Source organism: Myotis yumanensis, unplaced genomic scaffold (assembly GCF_028538775.1).
Source record: "Myotis yumanensis isolate MYYU_CA2020_CCGP unplaced genomic scaffold, mMyoYum1.0.hap1 SCAF_10, whole genome shotgun sequence".
NCBI classification, from domain to species: Eukaryota; Metazoa; Chordata; class Mammalia; order Chiroptera; family Vespertilionidae; genus Myotis; species Myotis yumanensis.
Window position 1 is genome coordinate 30577747 of NW_027223761.1, and position 20468 is coordinate 30598214.

Consider the following 20468-nt stretch of genomic DNA (forward strand, 5'->3'; position numbering starts at 1 on the left):
TGCTCAACAGTGTGACCCGGACTGTTCGCTCTAGGGCTGTGCTTCTCTGTCAGGCTGTCATCAGAGGGCAGGGCCCTGTCACAGAGGCATCATGGGGGGGAGGGTTCTCGGGTGAAACCTGCCCAGGCACCATCAGGCACCACCTGGGTCAGCCCCGGTGGGCACAGGGCATCCGGGGCAGGGGCATGGCAGGAAGCTGCTGCTTTGTTGCTCTGTCAAGCAGACCCAGTGGCCAAGACTGGAAGCTGAGGACAGGCAGAGGGAAATGTCAGGTGGGGTGTACACAATGCAGATTATGAGGCCGACTGAGCCAGACACAGACCAGCTGCCGAGGCGTTAGTTTGCTGCCTTGGGTTGAGACAAAGAGCCACAATCATAACTCTCCCTAGAAATATCTCTGCACGTGCCCCGGATAATGCAATTTTCTGGTCTCTGAGGCCTTAGATTTTTCTCTCTAAACCTTATTACTATGTATCTCCAGGCCCCATAAACCTTTATCATCCCTTTTCTTTCTAAATCACTTTGGCATTTCATTATGAAAATGCCGCTGTTAACATCTATAGATTGGACATTCAGGATGACTTGGCATTTGGGATCCAGGCATCAGCATAAATCTGGGTGAAGCGATGTAGGTGTCATCACTCGACCGGCTCTTTCTGGCGGGATGTCTGGCCTCCAGAAACCAAAGCCCTGGCCGCGGTGTGACCTTGATCATATGTAGCTTCTCCCTGCCTGTACATGGGAATACCTAATGTGCTAGAAACATCTGCCCCTTCCTCCAACACAGTACCGTTCAGATACGAAGACAGCACTATTATTTCTGACCGAGAGCGTCTTCCCCTAGGAGCACAGATCATGATTTGTCTGACACTGAATAAGTCAGGACAGAGCCCCTTAGGGGACTCTTCTCCACGCTGTGGTGGCCTCAGAAAGGACTTGGTCTCATCAAACTGTCCTTCCCATTTACAGGCTGACCCTGGCTTAGGATGCCTCATTGCATTACATGTCGAATTCTTTCCTATATACGGTCTCTACTAGAATATAACTAGACACACACACACACACACACACACACACACACACACAGGATTCTACTTGGAAAACGAATGACAGGAGATGGGTAGGTTGAATCCTTCCCAGGCATTGATAACTATGCAATTGTAAGAGAAGCGTGTGTCTCCTCCACACACACACTTCCCCGCAGAGATCATGTCCCTTGAGAAGTGCTGTTGGTAAAGAAGTGGACCTGCTTCCCCCTATTCACTAGTTCAGTCATTCCAGAAATAGCTGGTATTTCGATTTCCATTTCATTTCCAAAAGAGAGGAAAATTGCTTCGAGGTAGCAGCAAGAACACATCCACCCCATCTGCCTCTCCTTAGTCCCGACTGAAAGGAATATTTGCCATGAATTTAACTGACAGCTAAAAGGACACCAGAATTGTGTTCCTCCTGCTGGCTCTGAAAACCCACCGCCTCTTTCTCCAGGGCCACGTGATGCCATGTCTCCCGGGAGCTGGAACACCCAGTGCCTAGGTAGTACACATGGCCGTCTATGGCCATGACCACTGATGCACAACATCTCCCTTATTTGAAAAGCTAAAGGATCCATGTCTCGATTCCTAACCTGGAAGTAATCCCTCTGGGGTTCAAAGCCCCCGGTCAGTGGCTCCACAGAGTCTATGGGGCCTGAGGATGTGTGGTTTTGACTCACCCTCTCACCAGGACTGCATGAGTGAATCATGAAGACCAGCCCTACTTGCAGGAGCCCACCGTCTGGCAGGGAGGCAGACTCACATGCAACTAAGTACCCACCTGGAGCAGACTGTTCTGAGAGCAGTAGACAATGCTATGGGGCAACTTGACCTTCTGCATCAGGAAGCAGGCGCTGCTTTCTTGGAGATGGGACAGAAACGGTCCCATGTGCCTGCCCCAGCCAGGTGCCCTGGCTCCAAAACCTTAGCACTGGTGGGGTCTTTTAACCAACAGAATGGCCATCCCTATCATAGTGGTGCCTGTGGGAGGCCATGCCCTTCCTCTAGCAAGCTGCCTCCAGGCACAATGTTTCTGGTTCCTCCTGGGGATTTGCTGTCTGAATCTATAACATGATATAGCAGGGATTCATCTATCAAGTGAGCCAGGAGTCTAGTCAACAGGGTAGGCAAGGAACCAAGCAGGACTCTGAAGCAAAGAGAACCATTTTTTCAAGTGGCTCCTAGACTGTTCTGGGATGGGTCCCATTCCTCAGATGGTGGCGGGTGGGATCATCTCTGTGTACACGCACACAGAGGTGGGGGTTGTCTTTAGGGGGCAGGATGACTCAAGCATAAGTCCATAATGGCACCTCCCCACCCAAGTCCTTCTAGCTGTTTACAATCGCTAGTCAACTCAAATCTTCATTCCTGGCTATCGATGCTGGAGTGACTCAGGAATTCTGAGAGCAGGCCCAGGAAGGTTTGTTGGGGGTGGGGTGAGCTCACAGGTGGGTTTCCTCCTTCCCCAGACATTCCTCAGAATGTTGACTCCCTGCTGTCCCCTCCCCAGAGAGCTAGCTATATCCTCCAGGCTGTGTGTGATGGAGTTGACACCTGCCATGCTCCCATTGCCCCCAGCTCATCTGGACACAGTAGAAAATTTGTGGGACCTGGAAGACTCAGGACCAAATCCTGGCACCACCACTTATTAGATGTTTGATGCTGAGCAAGAGACTATATCATGTGGTGTCTACATATGAGACACCTTTCTCTTCAGATATTGGAGAAGGCATGTGCCCAGATATTAGGAAATAAATGCAATGCCTTTTATTTATACAGTACTTTCATGATTATAAAGCACATTTATAGATGTTATTTCATTGGCTCTGGATGCCAAGCTTATGGGGCAGGTATTTCTTCCATTTTGGAGATGAGTTAATCAGGCCCAGAGAGGTTAAGAAACTTAGCCAAAGTCACACAGCCAGTTAGTGAATCAGTAAACCCATTCTTCTGGCAAAGGGATTGTGTCTCCTACTCTGCAGTGAGTAGCAGTGACTGCTTGTCATAAACCTGAGCTCCAATGCCCATGGGCAGAGCTGGGGGAGGGGCTCACCGTGGGATGGTTGCCTGGTGTTGCTGAGGCCTGAATGCCCTGTTTGTGGTGCTGTGCCAGTGTCAACACTACCTTGTAACCCTTGTCGTGTAAAAAATGCCACATCTGCTCAGAAAGGAAAGGATAAGAAAGCCAAGTATGACAGCCTGCAGGAGTTGAGAAAGAATAAGAAGGAACTGGAGTTTGAGCAAAAGCTTTACAAAGAGAAAGAGGAAATGCTGGAAAAGGAAAAGCAACTGAAGATCAACCGGCTGGCCCAGGAGGTAGGTGACCTGCTCAAAGGCCAGGTGAGCACCCCATCGATGGCGGTTTGGTTACTCCCCATCATGCCCCCTAGGGAACCATCCCGAGTTATTCTCCCTAATGGAGTCCAAAGGTGGAGTGAGCCCTGCCCCGCTCCTTAGTGTGGAGAGTGAGGTCATCCCACCTGCCCAGGGTCATCTGAGAGTAGCTTCTGGCTTAGATATATGTTTGGGGTTGAGACTGGCCTCCTTGCTCAGGTATGGGTCTGAAGCTAACCTCTCTGCTCAGATTGTAGGACTTAGGTCAGCCCTCCACACATCTGGCCAATGGTTTGGGTCTGTGCCCTCCACCCCCACTGTATCTGAGTATGAGTCTAAGACTAGGCCTCTCTGCCCCAGGTGTGGCTGTGAGTCAGAGGCTCACCCCTCAGTGTAGACGTAGATCGGAAGTTAGCCTCCCACCCGCCTGTCATTCCACCTGAATCAGTTTGCCGCCCTCCCCAGGTTACAAGTTCAAGACCAGGGTTTCCCAAAGTGCCTGGGCTCTGAGGGTATGGGTTTGAGGCTAATCCTGTGCACAGGCAGGATGTCTCAGGCTCTCCCTCAACTAATCAGGCTATGGGTCTGAGGCTGCTCCCATCAGCAGAGGGTGTGTTTGAGGCTGGACCTCTTCAACCTGGGAATGTACCTAAGGCTGTTCCCTTCCAGACATGCCAAAAGCAGTCTGCCAGCATGAGTAATTCTTACTTCCTAGGTGAGCTGGGTGACCTTCACTCCCTAGCTGTTTGAGATAGCATTGGTTCGGCTTCCTTTCATGCTTCCGTGACAGATGGCCAAGCTGATTGCATCACAAAACAAGAGAATGTGAAGTGCATTAGGTCTGGCACTAGGAACAGATTAGCCACAAAATTTAAAAAATTGAACTTGTGCTTCTGAGGACAAGGCAGCCTGGAAGGGAAAGGAAATGTGAAGTTAAACTCTTAGAACGCGCTAGGAGCCTACAATAGGACCGTTGGTGGAGAATCCTAGGAGCCTCAGGGTTCGGGGGCCAGCGAATCCCAGGCACTGCATGAGCCCCTTCTCTGTGCCTACAAGTGGCGTTAGTCAAATGAACACCGAGACACTCTCCCTCCACCCGTTCGCCCGTCTTCTGGGCCCAGGTAAAACAAGCTTGGGTCTTTTTCTAGACAGCTGACATGCCAACAGTACTTTGGGGTTTTCTAAGAAACGCTTCGTGTGTGCCGCCCACGTGTGACTCAAGTGCGCCCTTTGTCCTCTCCTTTGTGCCTCGGCCTTGGGTCCCAGGTGTCTGAGACGGAGCGGGAAGACCTGGAGGAATCGGAAAAGATTCAGTATTGGGTGGAAAGGCTCTGTCAGACTCGCCTTGAGCAGATTTCCTCTGCTGATAATGAGATTTCGGAGGTAACAGAGCCCTTCTTTCCACCTAGCCCCTCCTCCTGCTGCCTTCCGAGTGACCCGCCCTGGGGGCAGCGGGAGGCACCATGGCCACTGTCCAGCGCACTCCCCTTTCCTCTCTTGAGGAGGGAGAACACACCTGTTTTCCTGGGCTTGTCTCCAGAGTGACCATTAAGTCCCAGCTTATCTGAGATGGTCCCAGCTAGACCCCTTGTCCTGGTGTAACTACTAAGAGTGCCACGTTCACTGTCAAGTGTGTTCCAGTTTAGAGGATGAATTATATGGTCACCTTATTTATCACCCACAAATGGCATAATGTGGGACCCTCTTGCGTGTGGGCACTCCCTACCAGCTGTCCGGCATGAGCTCAAGTGGCACCCGTGTGGCTCTGGTGTGAGGGTGGTGGGTCTCCAGCAGTAAGAGAAATCGATTAGAAGAGCCTTGTACTCAATGTCCTGTGAAGTGAAGCACTCGCCCCAAGACTACAGAACTTCCTTGCAACCCCCAGATGACCACGGGGCCCCCGCCTTCCATGTCTCCCCTGGCCCCACCCCTGAGACGCTTCGCTGGCGGGCTGCACCTCCACACCACTGACCTGGATGACATCTCTTTGGACATGTTCTACTACCCCCCCAAGATTCCCTCTGCCTTACCTGTGATGCCCCATCCTCCACCCTCCAACCCACCCTCCAAGGTCCCCGCAACCCCTGTCCTTCCGTCATCAGGCCGTGTGAGTGCCTCATCCTCACCCTGGGTGCAGCACACCCCACCCCCGATCCCCATCCCTCCCCCACCATCTATTCCCACCCACGACCTCGCTCCTACCCGCCCACTGCCCTCTGCCCTGGAAGAGGCACTGGGCAACCACACGTTCCGCGCTGGGGACACAGGCAATCCTACAGAGGACTGGGAGGCAAAGAACCACAGCGGGAAGCCCGCCAATTCCCCTATCCCTGAACGGAGCTTCCCACCCACCCCAAAGGTACTGCCCCTGTTCTGTGTGCTACACTGGGAAGCAGGTGGAGTGGGCGGGGCTGCTGTTTCCCGTGTCCTCCACTGCCTCTGGGAGCGGAGACGGGAGGAAACATCACCCCACCCCACTTTCCAGGAATGAGCTCCCAGCCTGCATGTTGTGCACACCCTGCATGTGGATGGTTTCTGCTGATTTTGAAGTGTGTATTGTATGGGGAATGGCCTGTGGTACTTGGGATGAGGAACAGTGTATCGATGTTTGATGTTCACAGTAGGTGCACAGTAGACGTTACTAACTGTGATCAGTGACAGATCAAGGTACAAGGAAATTTGCGTGAAGCTGCCCTCTCTTCCTCTTGGCTAGTGTGGGCTGGTGACATTCAATGTAGTACTTGCAAGGCTGGGCTGGGTAGCCAGCGCACTAACTATGGCACAGCTGGTCATGTCTTGCTATTCGCCTAGAAAGCCTTGAGTGTGGGAAATGAATCCCCAGTTTAACAGAGGAAAAGGGGGTTAAGGGGAGCAATCGTAAGCTCTGTAAATGAAGCAATAACACTGCCCGATGCAGCATTTCCTATGGCACCAAACAACTCCGTTGGCTTGAAGTATAATTCCCAGAAATGTCTGGCCATCTTCCAGCTCCAGAAAAGATGAAGATGGAGAATTCCTAGAAATCTCCAAATTTACTATTAAAAGACTAGGGATCGTTTTCTTGGAATCAGGAGGCACAACAGTGATCTTTCTCAAAAAGACATATTTCTTATTAATTGTTCAAAATCCAAAGACTACATTGGAAGAGGCAATCCTCAAGGAAGACACAGAAATTTAATTCCTGGGAAGGAAAAAAAACAAAATATTCCTCTGCTCCAGTAGCTGTGGGGCCAGGCTGGCGTCAGAGCCCATGCAGCTCATGTCAGCTGGGGGTGTGGGGGTGAGGGGGACTGTGGCAGGGCTGGCGGGGGGCGGCGGGGGGGCAGGCAGTAGTACCGATCAGTGGCTTTTATTAACCTTCCCTGCCTGGATCTGAGTTCCTGCCTGCAGAGCAGAATGAGCCTCTCCGAGCACTGAGGAGAGCCTGGGGAAGGAAGGTGGGAGTGAGGAAGTGCCAGATGCAGACAAGGCTCTGGCTTTCACGGGAACTTCCTGCGGGGGGGAGGGGGGGGGGATTGGGAGCGGGGGAGGAGACTCCCTCTGAACCTCTGGTGGAGTCCTGAGCCCTGTTCCAGGGATGTCTTCCCTCAGAGCCCAGCCAGGACCAGGTTTGCAGGCAGTTGAATGAGCCGGGCACAGAGGACCACATCCTTATTGTGAGGGGTCCCCACCCAGATGGGGGGCAGCTTTTCCTCAACAAATTCGATTCAAAAATCATGGATTGAGGACCTGCCTTGTGCCTCTCTGTGTGAAGGGGGAGGGGAGCAGTGCTGCAAAGGACCCGGGAGGTGGGCCCACCTGTGCTCTCCAGGACTTTGCCATCGGAAGGATGAGCAGCTGACAGGGCAGGACGGGCTATCAAATCAGCACAGGTCAGGTGTTGTGTGGGAGAGACTCCTTCTAACGGGAGGCTGCAGGCACCTCTGTAGAGCTGAGCCTTGAGGGATGGCGATGCATGAAGGACGGGGGGGGGGGGGGGGGGGGGGGGGCATTGCAGGTGCAGGGAACTGCCAGGAGGAGCTGCCTGGGTGTGAATCCTGGCTGAGCATGTGTAGCCTCATCAGGCTGAGCCTGGGTGTCCTCACTCATAAAGTGGAATGTTAGTGGCACCTCCCTGTTATGAGGATCAAATGAGTTAACACATGACCTTATTCTAAGTTAATGCTTAGGAGTATGGCAGGCACATAGTAGGTGCTCCGTAGACATTAAGTGTGACCAGTGACTAATCAAGGTACAAGAAAATTTGGATGAAGCTGCAAACATGAGGTTGGAGGTAACCTCTGCCAACTTTTGAGTCAGGGTCAAGCTTCAAAACAGGATCCAGCTTTCCCAGAGATTGCTCCAGGAATTACGAAGTTCCCGCTGCTACTTCCCGATCAGAGCACGGGGAGGATTAAAAACTCCCCCAGCACAAGGAGCCTCTGAAAAACTGCACCATAAGTGTCTTAAGCAACATCAAAGCCAGGGCTTTCCTGACTCAAAGGCCAGGGGCTGCTGTTTTATTAGTTAGCACTTTGGCCCTTGCACCCGCAGCCCTGCCACCCTCCTCTCTGCATGCTCCTAGTGAGTTGTCATCAGTGCAGCAGCAGGAGGTGTGGTTGATCACACATCTGCACTGTCAGCCCAGCCAGCAGCAGGTCTCAGGTAGTGGGAAAAGACACCTGTGTTGGCTTCTGTACCTGCCTCATCAGCATCCGCCAAAGGAAGGTTTTCAGGGTCATATCTACCCCCAGGCACTGTCTCATGTGCCCACTATACTATTAAGTCATCCCTTTATTCATAAAACATGTTTAGTGAGCAACTACTATATGCTAGACACTGTGCTGGGCACTGGAACACCACCACAAAATAGGCAGCCCAGTCCTTGCCCAAGACAGTCCTGTGAGAAGACAGACAAGTAAGCAGGAAACCACCACACTACCAGAGGGAGATGGGGGGAACACTGGGGATGAGCAGCAGAAATAGAGAGGAAAAGCTCAAGGAATGCTTTCTGAAGGCAATGATACCTTCCCAAGCTAACACGTGGGAGGTAAAGCAGCAGGAAAGAGCCTATGCAAAAGCCTTGAGGCAAGAAAACCTGGCATTTTGGAGGATAAAAGTAGGCAGTGTGAGAAGGGAGAGAAGGAGTGAGCAATGAGTATAAAGGGAGGTAGAGAAGCTCATGAAGGATCTTGGGGTTAAGTCAAAGGGCTCAGTAGTAAGTGGGGACCCATCAAGGGCCCTGGGTAGGGTTTATGACCCAATTTGAATTGTGTTGCCCAAGATGATCAAGTGCATTAGAGCAAAGCAGACAGGATGCCTCTCTTACTGCTCCTCACCCCAGCCTCCAGAGACTCTATGCCCACCTATCAGGGACAGGAGATACTGGAACCGTGGCCAGAAGAGAGAAGCCTTAGGGAGAGAGGAGGCTGGACGGCATCCAAGGCCACTGAGAGGAAGCTTTGAAAGCCTATCCTCTGAGTGACAGTGGCTGCTGGTGACCCCAAAACCAGACTCTGGCTCAAGTCCCTAATTCCCTAGAGGGACGTAGTGTCTGAGTTCAGGGCATACTGTGGCCAGCAGATTGCTCATCTGAAGATCAGGCCTCAGGACCTCTGGCAGGTGAACGGACCAGGCTGGCTCAGCATGTGCATGGTGTGAATTTGCACGTGTGTCAGAGTGCCTCGGTTGACCTGGGCCATGCCCGCCATGACCTCACACGGGTCTCTCTTAAACTAACCTCTGTAGACATTCTGCCCAAGTCCACAGCCTCCACGAGGCCCTGGCGTGTCCACCATCTCCAAGCCTGTCATGGTCCACCAGGAGTCTAACTTCATCTACCGGCCAGCGGTGAAATCCGAGGTCCTGGTAAGCCTCCCGGGTCCCTTCCAGCGCATCGCCGGAGAGCAGACCAGGGCCGCCTCCTCTGGGTTCTGCTGGAGGGACAGTGAGGTGGGACACAAACTCACATCAGGTGCCATCTCCTAACCATCTCCTTGGCCACGAGATGAACCCACGTGGGTGTAAGTGGTTGTTGACATGGCCAGTGACATTCCTGTTCCTCACTTGACCAAACAGGCTGCAGCTCCATCTAGAAGTAATAAAAACAATTGCTCAGACTTGCTGTGAACCTACCATGTGTCGGCTCTTCAGGGTCTCACTTAATCCTCACCAACCCAGTAGATGGTACCTGTTATCCATGTTTCACACTTGAGGAACCCAAAGCGTAGAGAGGTTAAGTCAGGTGTCCAAGGCAAAGCCAGGACTTACTTCTTACTTCAGAATCATTCAGAATCCAAAGCCCAAGCTCTTACCTACATTGCCAACTTGCCTAAACTTACGGTGATTCCAGTGGCCCTGCCTCTGCCCCTAATGCCCGGCGTGGCTCCGCGTGGCGTGGACCACCCTCAGAAGGGACCTTGCCAAAGCAGATCCACCCTCCAGTTCATGTCTCACTCCTCTCTGGGACTGAGAGTGTGAGGTGTGGTCCTGAGGGAGAGGGGAGGTCTGCCCACTCTTGGTCACCCACAGCTGAGCGAGCTGGGACTCACACGCACCTGCTCCAGGGGCACCAGCCACTGACTAACCTCGGACCCATGGTGGGAAGAGTCATGCCAGAATTCTAATTCTCCTTTCAAAAAAGCCCTACCCAAATGTCAGGGTAGGGCAGCTCAGATACTTATTTTGAGCTCTAGCTGTCCTGTCAGCTTCCCGACAAGCTAGGTTCATGCTCTCGTGACAGCTGCTGGTGCATCTGTGTCGCATGCTCTGGCTGATGACAGGGGGTGGTGTCTGCTTGACTAGAACTGGGTAGCTGTGTGTCTGGGGTCATCGTACGGGGCCAGAATGTAAATCAGGCTGTGTCTATTTGGGGAGGGATTTTGTCAGGGCCACCCCAGGGTGGCAGGCCCGTGATCGGGCACCAGGGGGCAGACGAGGCCTGTTGGTAACATTCAGCATGGAACTTTTTTTTTTTCTGGCAGCCACAGGAGATGTTGAAGAGGATGGTGGTTTATCAGACAGCATTCAGACAAGTACAGTGATACCCATCGTGTGTCTGTGGTCCTCCCTGCCACCCCGTGTCTCCCACTCTGACTTCTCTCTCTGGGAGTGCTGGTGGCTCTCCGGTGGCCCCTAGCGCCATCTGCTGGGAGCCTCAGGCCAAAGTTGTGTCCCCATGGCCACAGCCAGGGGTTGGGGAGGGTCTTGTGTCAGGTGGGGACATTAGGTTTGTTGGGCCCCATGCAGGATCCCTGGGGGCTCGGCTCTTACTGCTGTTTGTTCAAAGAGGAATAGGACAGAGAATCCTCAGAGGCCAAGATGGGCCCTTGTTCCAGCCCTAGGTGCCTGAGGTTTCTACCTGCCCCTCCCCCCATTTTGGCCCCTCAAGGCAGATCACAGAGTCAACCCAGCCCCCCCCCCCCCCCCCCCGCACTGAACCCACATCAAGGAGGAAGTGATGGCCAGATCCTCCATCTGCCCCGGGTGCTCCTGTACACGGGGCCACAGAGGTCCTAGCTGGTCCATAAGTGGGGCCGGGAGGCAGCCACTTATTCTCCCCACCTCCTGGGGCTCACATCCACAGAACCACCATTGATTGGCTGCCTCACCACCAATGAAAGAGACCCCCAGATGGAGGGAGATCGTGCAGCCAAACTCCGCACTGGTAACCCACCACCCAACCACAGGGGAATGTGACTACAGGCAGGAAGCTGAGGGGAGGTGTCGGCTGACAGTGAGACATGGGGGTCTGCCAAGGAGGCTGCTCCCAATGACAGGCGGTGGCTAACAGAAGGTGTGCTGCACCAAGCACTGTCTCTCAATACTTTATGTCTGTTAATTCATTCAATCTTTACAACCACCTAGAAGTTACATGCTGTCATCATCCCCATTTTGTAGATGAGGAACTGACACAGAGATTAGGAAACACACCTGTGATGTTCTGACGCACACAGCCGGTGTCAGACCCCAGGTTTTAATTCGGGGGGGTGGGCCCCTTGACGCTGTGCTATTCTGTTTCTCCAAGCACCAGGATTGTAAAAGAGACCTGCAAGGGCCGTGTTGCTTAGGGAACACACAGGTTCAAAGAGGGAGAGGCAGGAAGGTGAGAAATCCAAGGGCCCAATCCGGGAGTCAAGCCCTCGCTCCACTGCCCACTGACTGACTGGCCTTGGGCATGAATGTCACCTCTCTGGGCCTCCTTTTCTCCTCTGTTGAATGAAGGGTTGGGCTCCTTTTCTTTATATATATAAATGTGTATATATATATATATATATATATATTCATTTATTATTGATTTTTTACAGAGAGGAAGGGAGAGGGATAGAGAGTTAGAAACATCGATGAGAGAGAAACATCAATCAGCTGCCTCCTGCACACCTCCTACTAGGGATGAGCCCGCAACCCAGGTACATGCCCCTGACCAGAATCGAACCCGGGACCCTTCAGTCCGCAGGCCAACACTCTATCCACCGAGCCAAACCGGTTAGGGCTTGGGCTCCTTTTTCAAGGGCTGACCAGCTATAATGGCTTATAAGTCTCTGATCTAAATTTACACAAGACACAAGCACTTGCCATCTGGCCCATCCCTGAGAGCAGATTCTCAGGGGAAGATTCTCGGGCCCCGAGCCAGCACTGCCGAGTTCTGCAGAAGAGACAGCCAGGGGTAGGCAGGGCCCTCCTGAAAGAGCATTGACTCAGATCCTACCTCCTGATCTCTCTTGCTTGTGGATTTGCTGCCCTGACATCCATAGACTGACCTGGGGGTGGCCTCAAGCTGGGCCAGGCTGGAGACTCCTTGGCTTTTTGGGGTTGAGCCGAGGTGAAGATTAGAGAGGTGGGAGGACAGGCAGATGCCGAGGGATCCATCTGCTGATATGTGGCCCTCGTCTTGTACCCCGAGCTTGGATGTTTTATGCTGGGCATAGCGGTGGCTGTGGCCTCCCCATGATGTTGACCACAGGCCCCAAGGGTATGGCCTAGGGAACTGTGTGCTGGGGGTGGCTCCGCTCAGTCCAGAAAGGCCGCTCCTTTGCTCCCATATTCCCATGGGGACTAGCAGAGGCTTTGCTGCTCTTGGGCCTGGTGTGCCTGGCCCCTCAGTCTGTGGACCCCGGGCTCCCGCTCTCTGTGTGACTCCTGGCTCTACCTCCTCCTCCCTTCTCACCACCTTGTTTCTACATCTTGGGAATATTGTTCCCAGAACCCCCACCATCCAGTTCCCGAGCTGTGTGTCCTCTCACCTCTTCCCCGGCAAAGGCTCTGAGGAAGCCTCTCACCTTCTAGATAAACACTACATTGAAATCAACACTGGACATGGGCAGGCACAGACTTCCCGCCTTTCCTCACGGTGCCTGCGCTCCCTTTGCTCCTGCCCACCCCCCATCATCCTGTGACTGATTCCCCAGGACAAGCAGTCTCTTGAACAGTGTTGGTCTTTCTTTGGGATCATAGCTCTGCATAGAGAAAAGCTGGGCTTCACTCCCTCCTCTCCAAAAGTCTGGACCTGGCCTCGCAGGGCACGCGCAGGAACTGAAGTAGGGCATTAGGACCTGTGGCTTGGGAAGAGAAGACCTTCAATACGGCTGGCGCTGCCTAGGCCACCTGGACATCTGTCAGCTTGGTGCCCCTGGCAGCCACAGATGTTAACACCCCGCCACTCCCAAGAACAGTGCAGGGTCCAGGGCTTGGACTCTCCTGATGCTTCCCACAGCTTTCTGCTCCTGGGCAGGGGTGCTTAGGCTGTTGGGGCTGCCAGCCTCCTCCTGCATGCCCATCCAGGCCACACCTGGCCCCCTCACCCTCTCCCCTACCTCTGCCCTAAGCTTGCTTCCTGCATTGACCCTCAGGGACCTCAGATCTATTGCCCTAACACTCTCCTTTCCTTCCAGGATTTCCGGAAATATGAGGAAGGCTTTGACCCCTACTCCATGGTGAGAGAGAGCTCTCTTCCCCCGGGAGTAACCCCAGGGATGAGGGCTGGGGGGTTACAATGTGTTTGGTGGTGATACGTTCTGGGCCCTGGGGGTGCCAGGGATGGGCACATGGGAGCCCCAAAAAGGCCCCAACTGCTCTGCTCTTTCCTGTGAAGGCACCTTTCAAATGGCATTCAAGTGGGAAGTGTATGGTGTGTGAGTGTGTGTGTGTATGTGTGTGTGTGTGTGTGGCTGAGCACTCACTGAGCACTAACTACATGCCAGGCACTGTGCTATGTGTTTATGAGGCATGCTCTCACCATCTCACAACATTCCCAGGAAGAATGGATCTGGGATTTGTGCGTGTGCCCACATGTTCCCCAGGGGGGCTGGGACCCCCAGTTGAAGACTGATGGTGGGAGGCTGGGAAAGGTCCCCTTGTCCATGTCCTCCTTAAGTGCTTGAGGACAGCCATGTCCCTTCCCACCCTGGCCCCACCCTCATCCTTCAGACAGACTCAAAGCTCCCCACTGTCTTTTCCCTCTAGTTCACCCCAGAGCAGATCATAGGGAAGGATATCCGGCTCCTGCGCATTAAGAAGGTACCTGGGCACATGGAGGTTGGGTAGCCGCCACCCTTCTCTGCCCTTGCCCCTCCCATCTTGGTCCCCTGCTTCTCCAACTCTCAAGAGACTCCTGGCTAACTCTCCAGATCCCCACTCTCCCTCCTCTCTCCCTTGAGAGGGCCCCTCCTGTGGTGGTGTCCCACGCCCTGGCCCTGCCTGGTGACCATGCCTCATTTTCTCCCTACGGCCCTGCCATTGGCCCCATGGCTTCTCCTGTCCTCTACGTGGCCCTGTCAAGAGGCTCATTGCCCAGGTGCCCACAGGCTGCTATCTGCTCGGCTCCCTAAGGCCTGTTTTTCTCTAACCAGGAGGGTTCCTTAGACCTGGCCTTGGAAGGTGGTGTGGACTCCCCAATCGGCAAGGTGGTCGTCTCAGCTGTTTACGAGGGGGGAGCTGCTGAGCGGCATGGTGAGTGAGGACAGCCGGGTCCTGATTTGGGGACGGTGTGATGGTTATACAGGACTCTGCAGGAAAGCCAACAGCTGCCCACTCAGAGTGGCTGGCAGTTGCTGAAGAATGCCCCTTCCAGTTCATCCATCCACCCAGTACTACATGTTGCCTGTGTGCATACAGTGGTGCCAGGGCCTGTGGGTACACAGCCAAATCAGGTATACCCTGCCCTCCGGGGGCTCCCCATCTAGTGGTGAAAACATGCTCAAAATCGCCAGGTACTGACAATAACAGTGCAGTCTGCCAAGGGCTGACAAAGGACTATGGGGGTGGAGGGAAGCTGTGGGAACTCTGAGGGGCCCCTAAGTCACCAAAGGAAAGGGGGCTGCTGGGAAGAGACCGTCTGTGAACAAATAGATAGATGATTACAAATTGTGAACTACACTCTGCAGGAAAGGACCAGGATACAGTGGGAGAATAGAAAGAGAGATCTACTTTAGAGTGAGAGGGGGTCAGGGAAGACCTCTTTGAGGAGAAGACATTTCATCTCAGTTGTAGACTAGATGAAAAAGAGGGAACAGTATTTCAGGTGGAACAGCAGGTGAGGCAGGAAAGAACTTGGCCAGCTCAGGGCCCTGAAGCAGACCAGCAGGGCTGGAGCACAGAGAGGGATGGCTTGCAGAACTAGCTCATGTTTCTAGTAACCTCCCTGGGAATGCAGGCCTGCCTCCCTCTGACATAGCAGAGGCCCGTAGTAAAGCTGGGTGACAAAGATTATCACTGGTGCCCCTGTCTACTAAGTGGAGTGGGGGTGAGGGCATGCGGACGGTGTGGGAAGGAAGTGCCTTTGAGCAACCTGGTGGATTGTTTCCCCTCGTGCTTCCGGAGCTCATGTGAGCTTTCAGAATCCAGGAGTCAGGCTCCTTCTGCAGGTCCACGGTGACCCCCTTAGCCAAGCCCTGGGCCAGGCACATGTCGCATACAGCCCAGTTGTCAATCAGCCTCATCTTCCCGCAGGCGGTCTTGTGAAAGGAGACGAGGTCATGGCAATCAACGGCAAAATCGTGACGGACTACACCCTGGCTGAGGCCGAGGCTGCCCTGCAGAAGGCCTGGAATCAGGGGGTAAGCGTGAACCTCCTCCCTGCCTCCCTCCCTTGCGTGTTTGCCTCAAACCCTGGCCTCTGCAACCAGGCCTTAGACCGGGGTTCCTCATCCCAGGGGGGGTATCCAGGATCCAGGCAACACTTGGGTGGTGCCCACATACCCCATCCAGCCGAAAGTCTCAGTCTGACAATGTGGGATTCAGAAAAATTAATGTTAGTTTTTGAATCCAAAAGCAAGTAGCACAGGTACAGACTCCAGAAGACCAGGTGTGGCAACCCACCCAAGAAGAAAACTTAAGGTCTTCTGAAAGTGCGCACTGACCAGGAATCAAGAGAATGCCTTGGAGCTACTAGAAAGCATTCACAGAAGCAGAGGGCCCAGAATGGAGGAGGGGCTGAGGGTAGCCTGCTCTGTGGTCATTAGACACCTGGGTCAGGGCCACCACATAAGATCTCCCAGGCTGTGCACTGCACAACTCGAGGGGTGCCCTCCTACCGACTACAGTGTGAATGGTGCCCGCTCATGTTGTGCAATGCACAACCTGTGCAACTGTATGCAGGCAGCCGAGCCTGGGGTATTAAGTTCAGAGCCGAGGAAGCTGACCAGATGGGACTGGGACCCACATGAAGGGATGTGGAGAAGAGAAGACTTACGGGTAACATGATGACTGTCTTTGATTATCTGAAGGGCTGCCTTAGGGTAGAGGGAGCAGAAGTGCTTTCTGTGGTTCTTGAGGACATCTGGATTGGATGGAGGGAGGTCCTGGGAAGAGATTTCAGTTCCATATTAGGAGCTATTGCATGGTAGAGGGACCCAGTGGTAGTTTACATACCTTTTATTGAATACGCCCAAATCAAGGGTGGACAATGATGGATAAGCCAAGGATGGCAGTGATCCATTGAGGGGGTGCATGTGTTAGGATCAGAAACCTAGGCCTGCAATTCCCTAATTGGCTGTACCTCAGAATAACTCAGGGACCTTGTTAAAAATATTGTTTCCCAGGACCTACCCTAGATTTCCAGGGGTCAAGTCCAAGAGTCTAGAGTTTTAAGAAATTCCCCCATGGCCCCAAGGTTGCTGCCTGGCCTTGGTCCACAGGTTAGCATTTGGGAACTTGGTGTCATACAAGGGCCTGGCAACCCTGGCTCTGTGGTTTGAAGCCTCAGAGACTGGAAGCTTCCCCAGATCATGGGACCGCAAAGTGAGACCCATCCCACCAGGAGGTCATCCAGCCCCAAATGGGCCCACCTTCTCATGGGAAGAAGGTCCGAGCCAGCTGATCCTGGGCCATGATGCCCAGGAATGGGAATGGAGTGTCAGGGGCAGACATGCCATCAATCCCTGAGCGTGCCCTAGCGTCACATACCTTCTCCCCGCAGGACTGGATCGACCTTGTTGTTGCTGTCTGTCCCCCGAAGGAGTATGATGACGAGCTGTAAGTGTGTACGGGAGCCTGACCCACTGCCTCCTCTGTCTCTTCCTCCTCCAGAATCTTGGCTCCCTTCTGCCACCCCACTCCCGGCCTCCATCAGCCTGAAGGAATGGCCCAAGCACACAGCTTCTAGTAGAAATCACTCCTAGAAATCCGAGCTAGAGAAAGCCTAGAACTAAGTCATGGTCCTCAAGCATTTTCAGAGCTGCCTCTGAGACTATCTTGTCCAAATTCTTCTTTACGTCTGGAAAACTGAGGCCCAGAGAGGTTCAGGTCTCAGACCAAATAAACGGTGAAGTTGGTACAAGCCTCGGGACTTCTGATTCCCCGCTCAGAGGCTCAGCCCCCGCACCCTCATCAGCTAGTTTACAGATTTCTGTCTTTTACTCTCTGGACGGTCTCCCTGATAGGTAACTGCTTTGCTTCTTGCTGAGTCTTTAAGCTGCTAGGACCACAGACTTTGGCCCTACCTGCAGGATCTGCAAAGAGCCTTGGTCCAGTTTCCATCTTTCTCTGTGATTTCCTATATGCCTGTTTCTTTCTGTTTCATTCCTGTCTCTGTACCTGTGTGGGATCTCTATTTCATTCTCTCTCTGTCTCCTTCCCCTCTCTCTCTCTTCCCCATCCTCCCTGTCAATCTCCCACTCCCATCTGCCCCACTCTTTCCCCTTCGTCTTTCTTCTCTTCATCGCCTTCCCTCTTCTTTCTTACCTTCTCCTTTGCTTCTCTATCTCTGAGTCTCTGCATCCATTTTTATCTGTCTTTCTCTGTCTCTGTCTTTGTCTCTCTCTGCCTCTCTGGTGTCTGACTTCCATCCTCATCTTATCACATCACCCCCTTACCCCTCTGCTTGCCTGTCGTGGCTGGACCTGCCTGCTCCCCCTGCCCAGCAGAGGCTGAGTCCTGTGCATGTCTTGGAGAAATCAAGGCCTCATAGCAAAGAATTCTGGAACCCGGGGCCTAGGCAGGAGCCAAGTGAAGGGAGAGGTCCGATGGAGCTCTGCCTGGGAATAACTGAGCCCTGTTTTGTGTTTCCTGCTCTGCTCTGCGTATGTAGCTCTTCTCTTCCCTCCTCTGCAGCCGAAAGCCCCCAGCCGGTCCGAAAGCTCCTTGAAGACCGTGCTCCCGTGGTTAGACACGGGTTCTTCCTGCAGCTGGAGCCTGGCAGCCCCCCACGGTGAATAGGCAGGCGGGCTGCAGGGCCCCGTCTGTCCATGCTGCGTGTCGTGGCCGTCTGCTGCCCATGCCGTCGGCAGGTTCTTTGGACCGGTGTCTGGAAGGGCACAGGAGGCGCCATTCCTGAAGTGCCACTCAGGCCTGCTCTTGGCCACACTGGGTTTCTGTTGGACTCAAAGGCTCTCTCATTCAGGGGAGCTGAGCAGAGCCTGCTTTGTAGCAGGCTGGGTCCTGGGCATCCTGACTCACCACAGCCCTTGGGACCTGCCACGGGTCCCACACAGCACCCCAGTGAGCAGGATGGAGCGGTGAGCACCATCCTCTGCTGGGCACAGACAGTGCTTCAAACCGGGCACCACGGGCTTGGAGACCCCAAAGCAAGTACAGCCTGGAGTTCCCCTTCCCTGGGGTGCCACCTTCTGGGAGCCCTGCTCCACCTCGCCCCATGCTTGGGCAGGGCCAGGGCGATTAAGAAGCAATGAAGGCTGGTCCAAAGAACCAGGGTTGGCCTATTGGGGTTGTTCATGTTGTGACCTGTTGTGGCCTGAGCCCGGCTCAGACCAAACTGTCCTCTGTGCCTTCTCTCTCCCGTGGCTCTGGATTCTTCTCTGAGGGACACTGTGGAGCCCATCTGTGGGATGTGTTTTCCACCCTGTGACAGGGCTGTGCCCATGGGCAGAGCTGGCAGGTGGCTGTGAAACTGGTGTTTGGTGTGGTCTAAAGCCCACAGCTGGCAGCATTTAGGGCAGACTCAAGCCTGGACTTATGTCTTTTCTGTCACAAGTTCCTCAAAACATAAGGGCCTCATGCTCCCAAGACCAATGGCCGGCTCTGCTGTGGTTTCTGGGATGGCCTCAGTGGCCCTGTGTTTTCTGTCGCTTGTCCTCTGCTCTTTGTGAGGGACCCCAGCCCCTCTGCTTCCAGTCCCCTCCCAGGTGTCCCTTCTGCTTCCTCCTGTGTGCTGTGGCTATGACTGGTGTGTAGCTGCTCGGGGCCTGCACCAAGAGGGGCTGCCAGAGGTTGGCAGGGCCGTGCACCCCTGGGGAGTCCTGCCTGTTGTCAGGCCCTTCCCTGGGCTGAGTGTGCACCCACAAGGCCTGCACCCTCCTGGTCTGTTTTATCTTCCCCACAGGACCTTCTTCTGAAGTCCGGAAGGAGAAACCAAATTCACCCCTTGAAGCCAGTGAGCTCTGGACCCGCCCTTCTGAACACAAAGCCGGGAACCAGCCTTGAGAGACGCCAGCCTGCAGGCACCCTGGAAACCCACAGTCAGCACCCAGTGGCTTCAGACACCCATTGGCCCTGTGGAAGAGCTGCATAGGAGCACCTCTGGCCATTGCTCTGAAGGCCAGTATGGAGGGAGAGCAGCCAATCATTCTGGAAGGGCCCCTGGAAACCGGACTCGCGTGTCTTCTCTCTGGCCCTGTGAATTTGGTCTCTCCCAGCCCTGGGAGACCTCTCCCTTGAAATCCAGTAGGACCTGACTCTTCGGTCCCACTCTCTACACTCTTCTCCCCTTGGTCCTGCTGTCATTGCTGCTAAGATTGCTGCCACAAACCTTACTCTGAACTCATCAATAAAATAAACAGATTTCTTTTCCAGTTTACAGGAGGGAGTGTGGATTTGGGTAGCAAATTCAAGACTGTGAAATTAAAAAAACAACAACACATAACGTTTTGGCTCCTAATCAAGAGTGAGAAACAGAACCCAGTGCTGGAATTTGGGTCTCACAGGGAGGAAATAATCAAGGCCAGGGGCTGGCTTGGAGCCGAGGCTGAGGCAGCAGAGCCAGGCTGAGCTGGGCTTCAGTGTCTTCTCAGCAGAAAGATGGCAGGAAATGAAGCCAGTGTCTTAGAGACTTTACTCAATTCCAGAAAGCATAGCTTCAAGCAGGAGCCCCAGATGGTTGCCTCAAGGTGTGGGGTTCCCCAGCTTCTCTCAGGGACAGCATGGCCACAGCTGCTTCCCCTGAGCTCACCAAGACAGGGTGTGAGTGAGGGAGGTGCAGGGGTCCAGCCCGTCCATGAAATTACATCCAGCAGAACCTCATGGAAGGAGACAGGGCTTGAGCCAAGGAGCTGTCGGGGGATAAGTGGAGGCCCTCCTGGTCACAGGGCCCAGGAACGCTCTCAGGCTAGCTCCAGGGAAGAGAGTGGGGTCGTGTCAGTATAGGCATCTTACGGAAATCCAAGCCAAGGAGACACAGTGGCCTCAGGCCTCCCGAGAATTGGAAGTGGAAAGTGGTTCTGATTTACAGTGCCTCAAAGGAGCAGCTCTCTCTGTTCAGGCCTCCTGTCTCTGCCACCAGCTTCCTCTGTACCCCCAGGGCTCAGCTTGAACATGGCCATCATGATCATCTGCCAAGCTCTAGGTGACTTTTCAGCTGTAACTCCATCACCATCACCTGGCTCAGTTTCCATTTCCCAACTCCAAATTCCCAAGGCAGAATCTGATTGGGCCAACTCACCTGAGTGGGCAGCC

At 53.8% G+C, this 20468-nt stretch overlaps 1 protein-coding gene across 2 annotated transcripts in view; it reads left to right on the top strand.

The window, feature by feature from the left end:
* The window catches only part of USH1C (USH1 protein network component harmonin), a 45067-nt gene extending 25474 nt beyond the window's left edge, over positions 1-19593 (top strand). Inside the window, exons 16-27 of one of the 2 annotated variants that reach the window (XM_070428224.1) lie at positions 3198-3347; positions 4632-4748; positions 5251-5724; positions 9093-9212; positions 10328-10378; positions 13235-13276; positions 13806-13859; positions 14192-14291; positions 15291-15397; positions 16283-16285; positions 16759-16814; positions 17869-19096. In XM_070428224.1, the coding sequence (XP_070284325.1) occupies positions 3198-3347; positions 4632-4748; positions 5251-5724; positions 9093-9212; positions 10328-10378; positions 13235-13276; positions 13806-13859; positions 14192-14291; positions 15291-15397; positions 16283-16285; positions 16759-16814; positions 17869-17992 (1398 nt within the window). In that variant the 3' untranslated portion in view covers positions 17993-19096. Of the gene's footprint in view, positions 1-3197; positions 3348-4631; positions 4749-5250; positions 5725-9092; positions 9213-10327; positions 10379-13234; positions 13277-13805; positions 13860-14191; positions 14292-15290; positions 15398-16282; positions 16286-16758; positions 16815-17868; positions 19097-19119 lie in introns of those variants that run through there. The other variant, XM_070428223.1, reaches the window with a different exon arrangement.
* Positions 19594-20468: the final 875 nt, after the last annotated feature.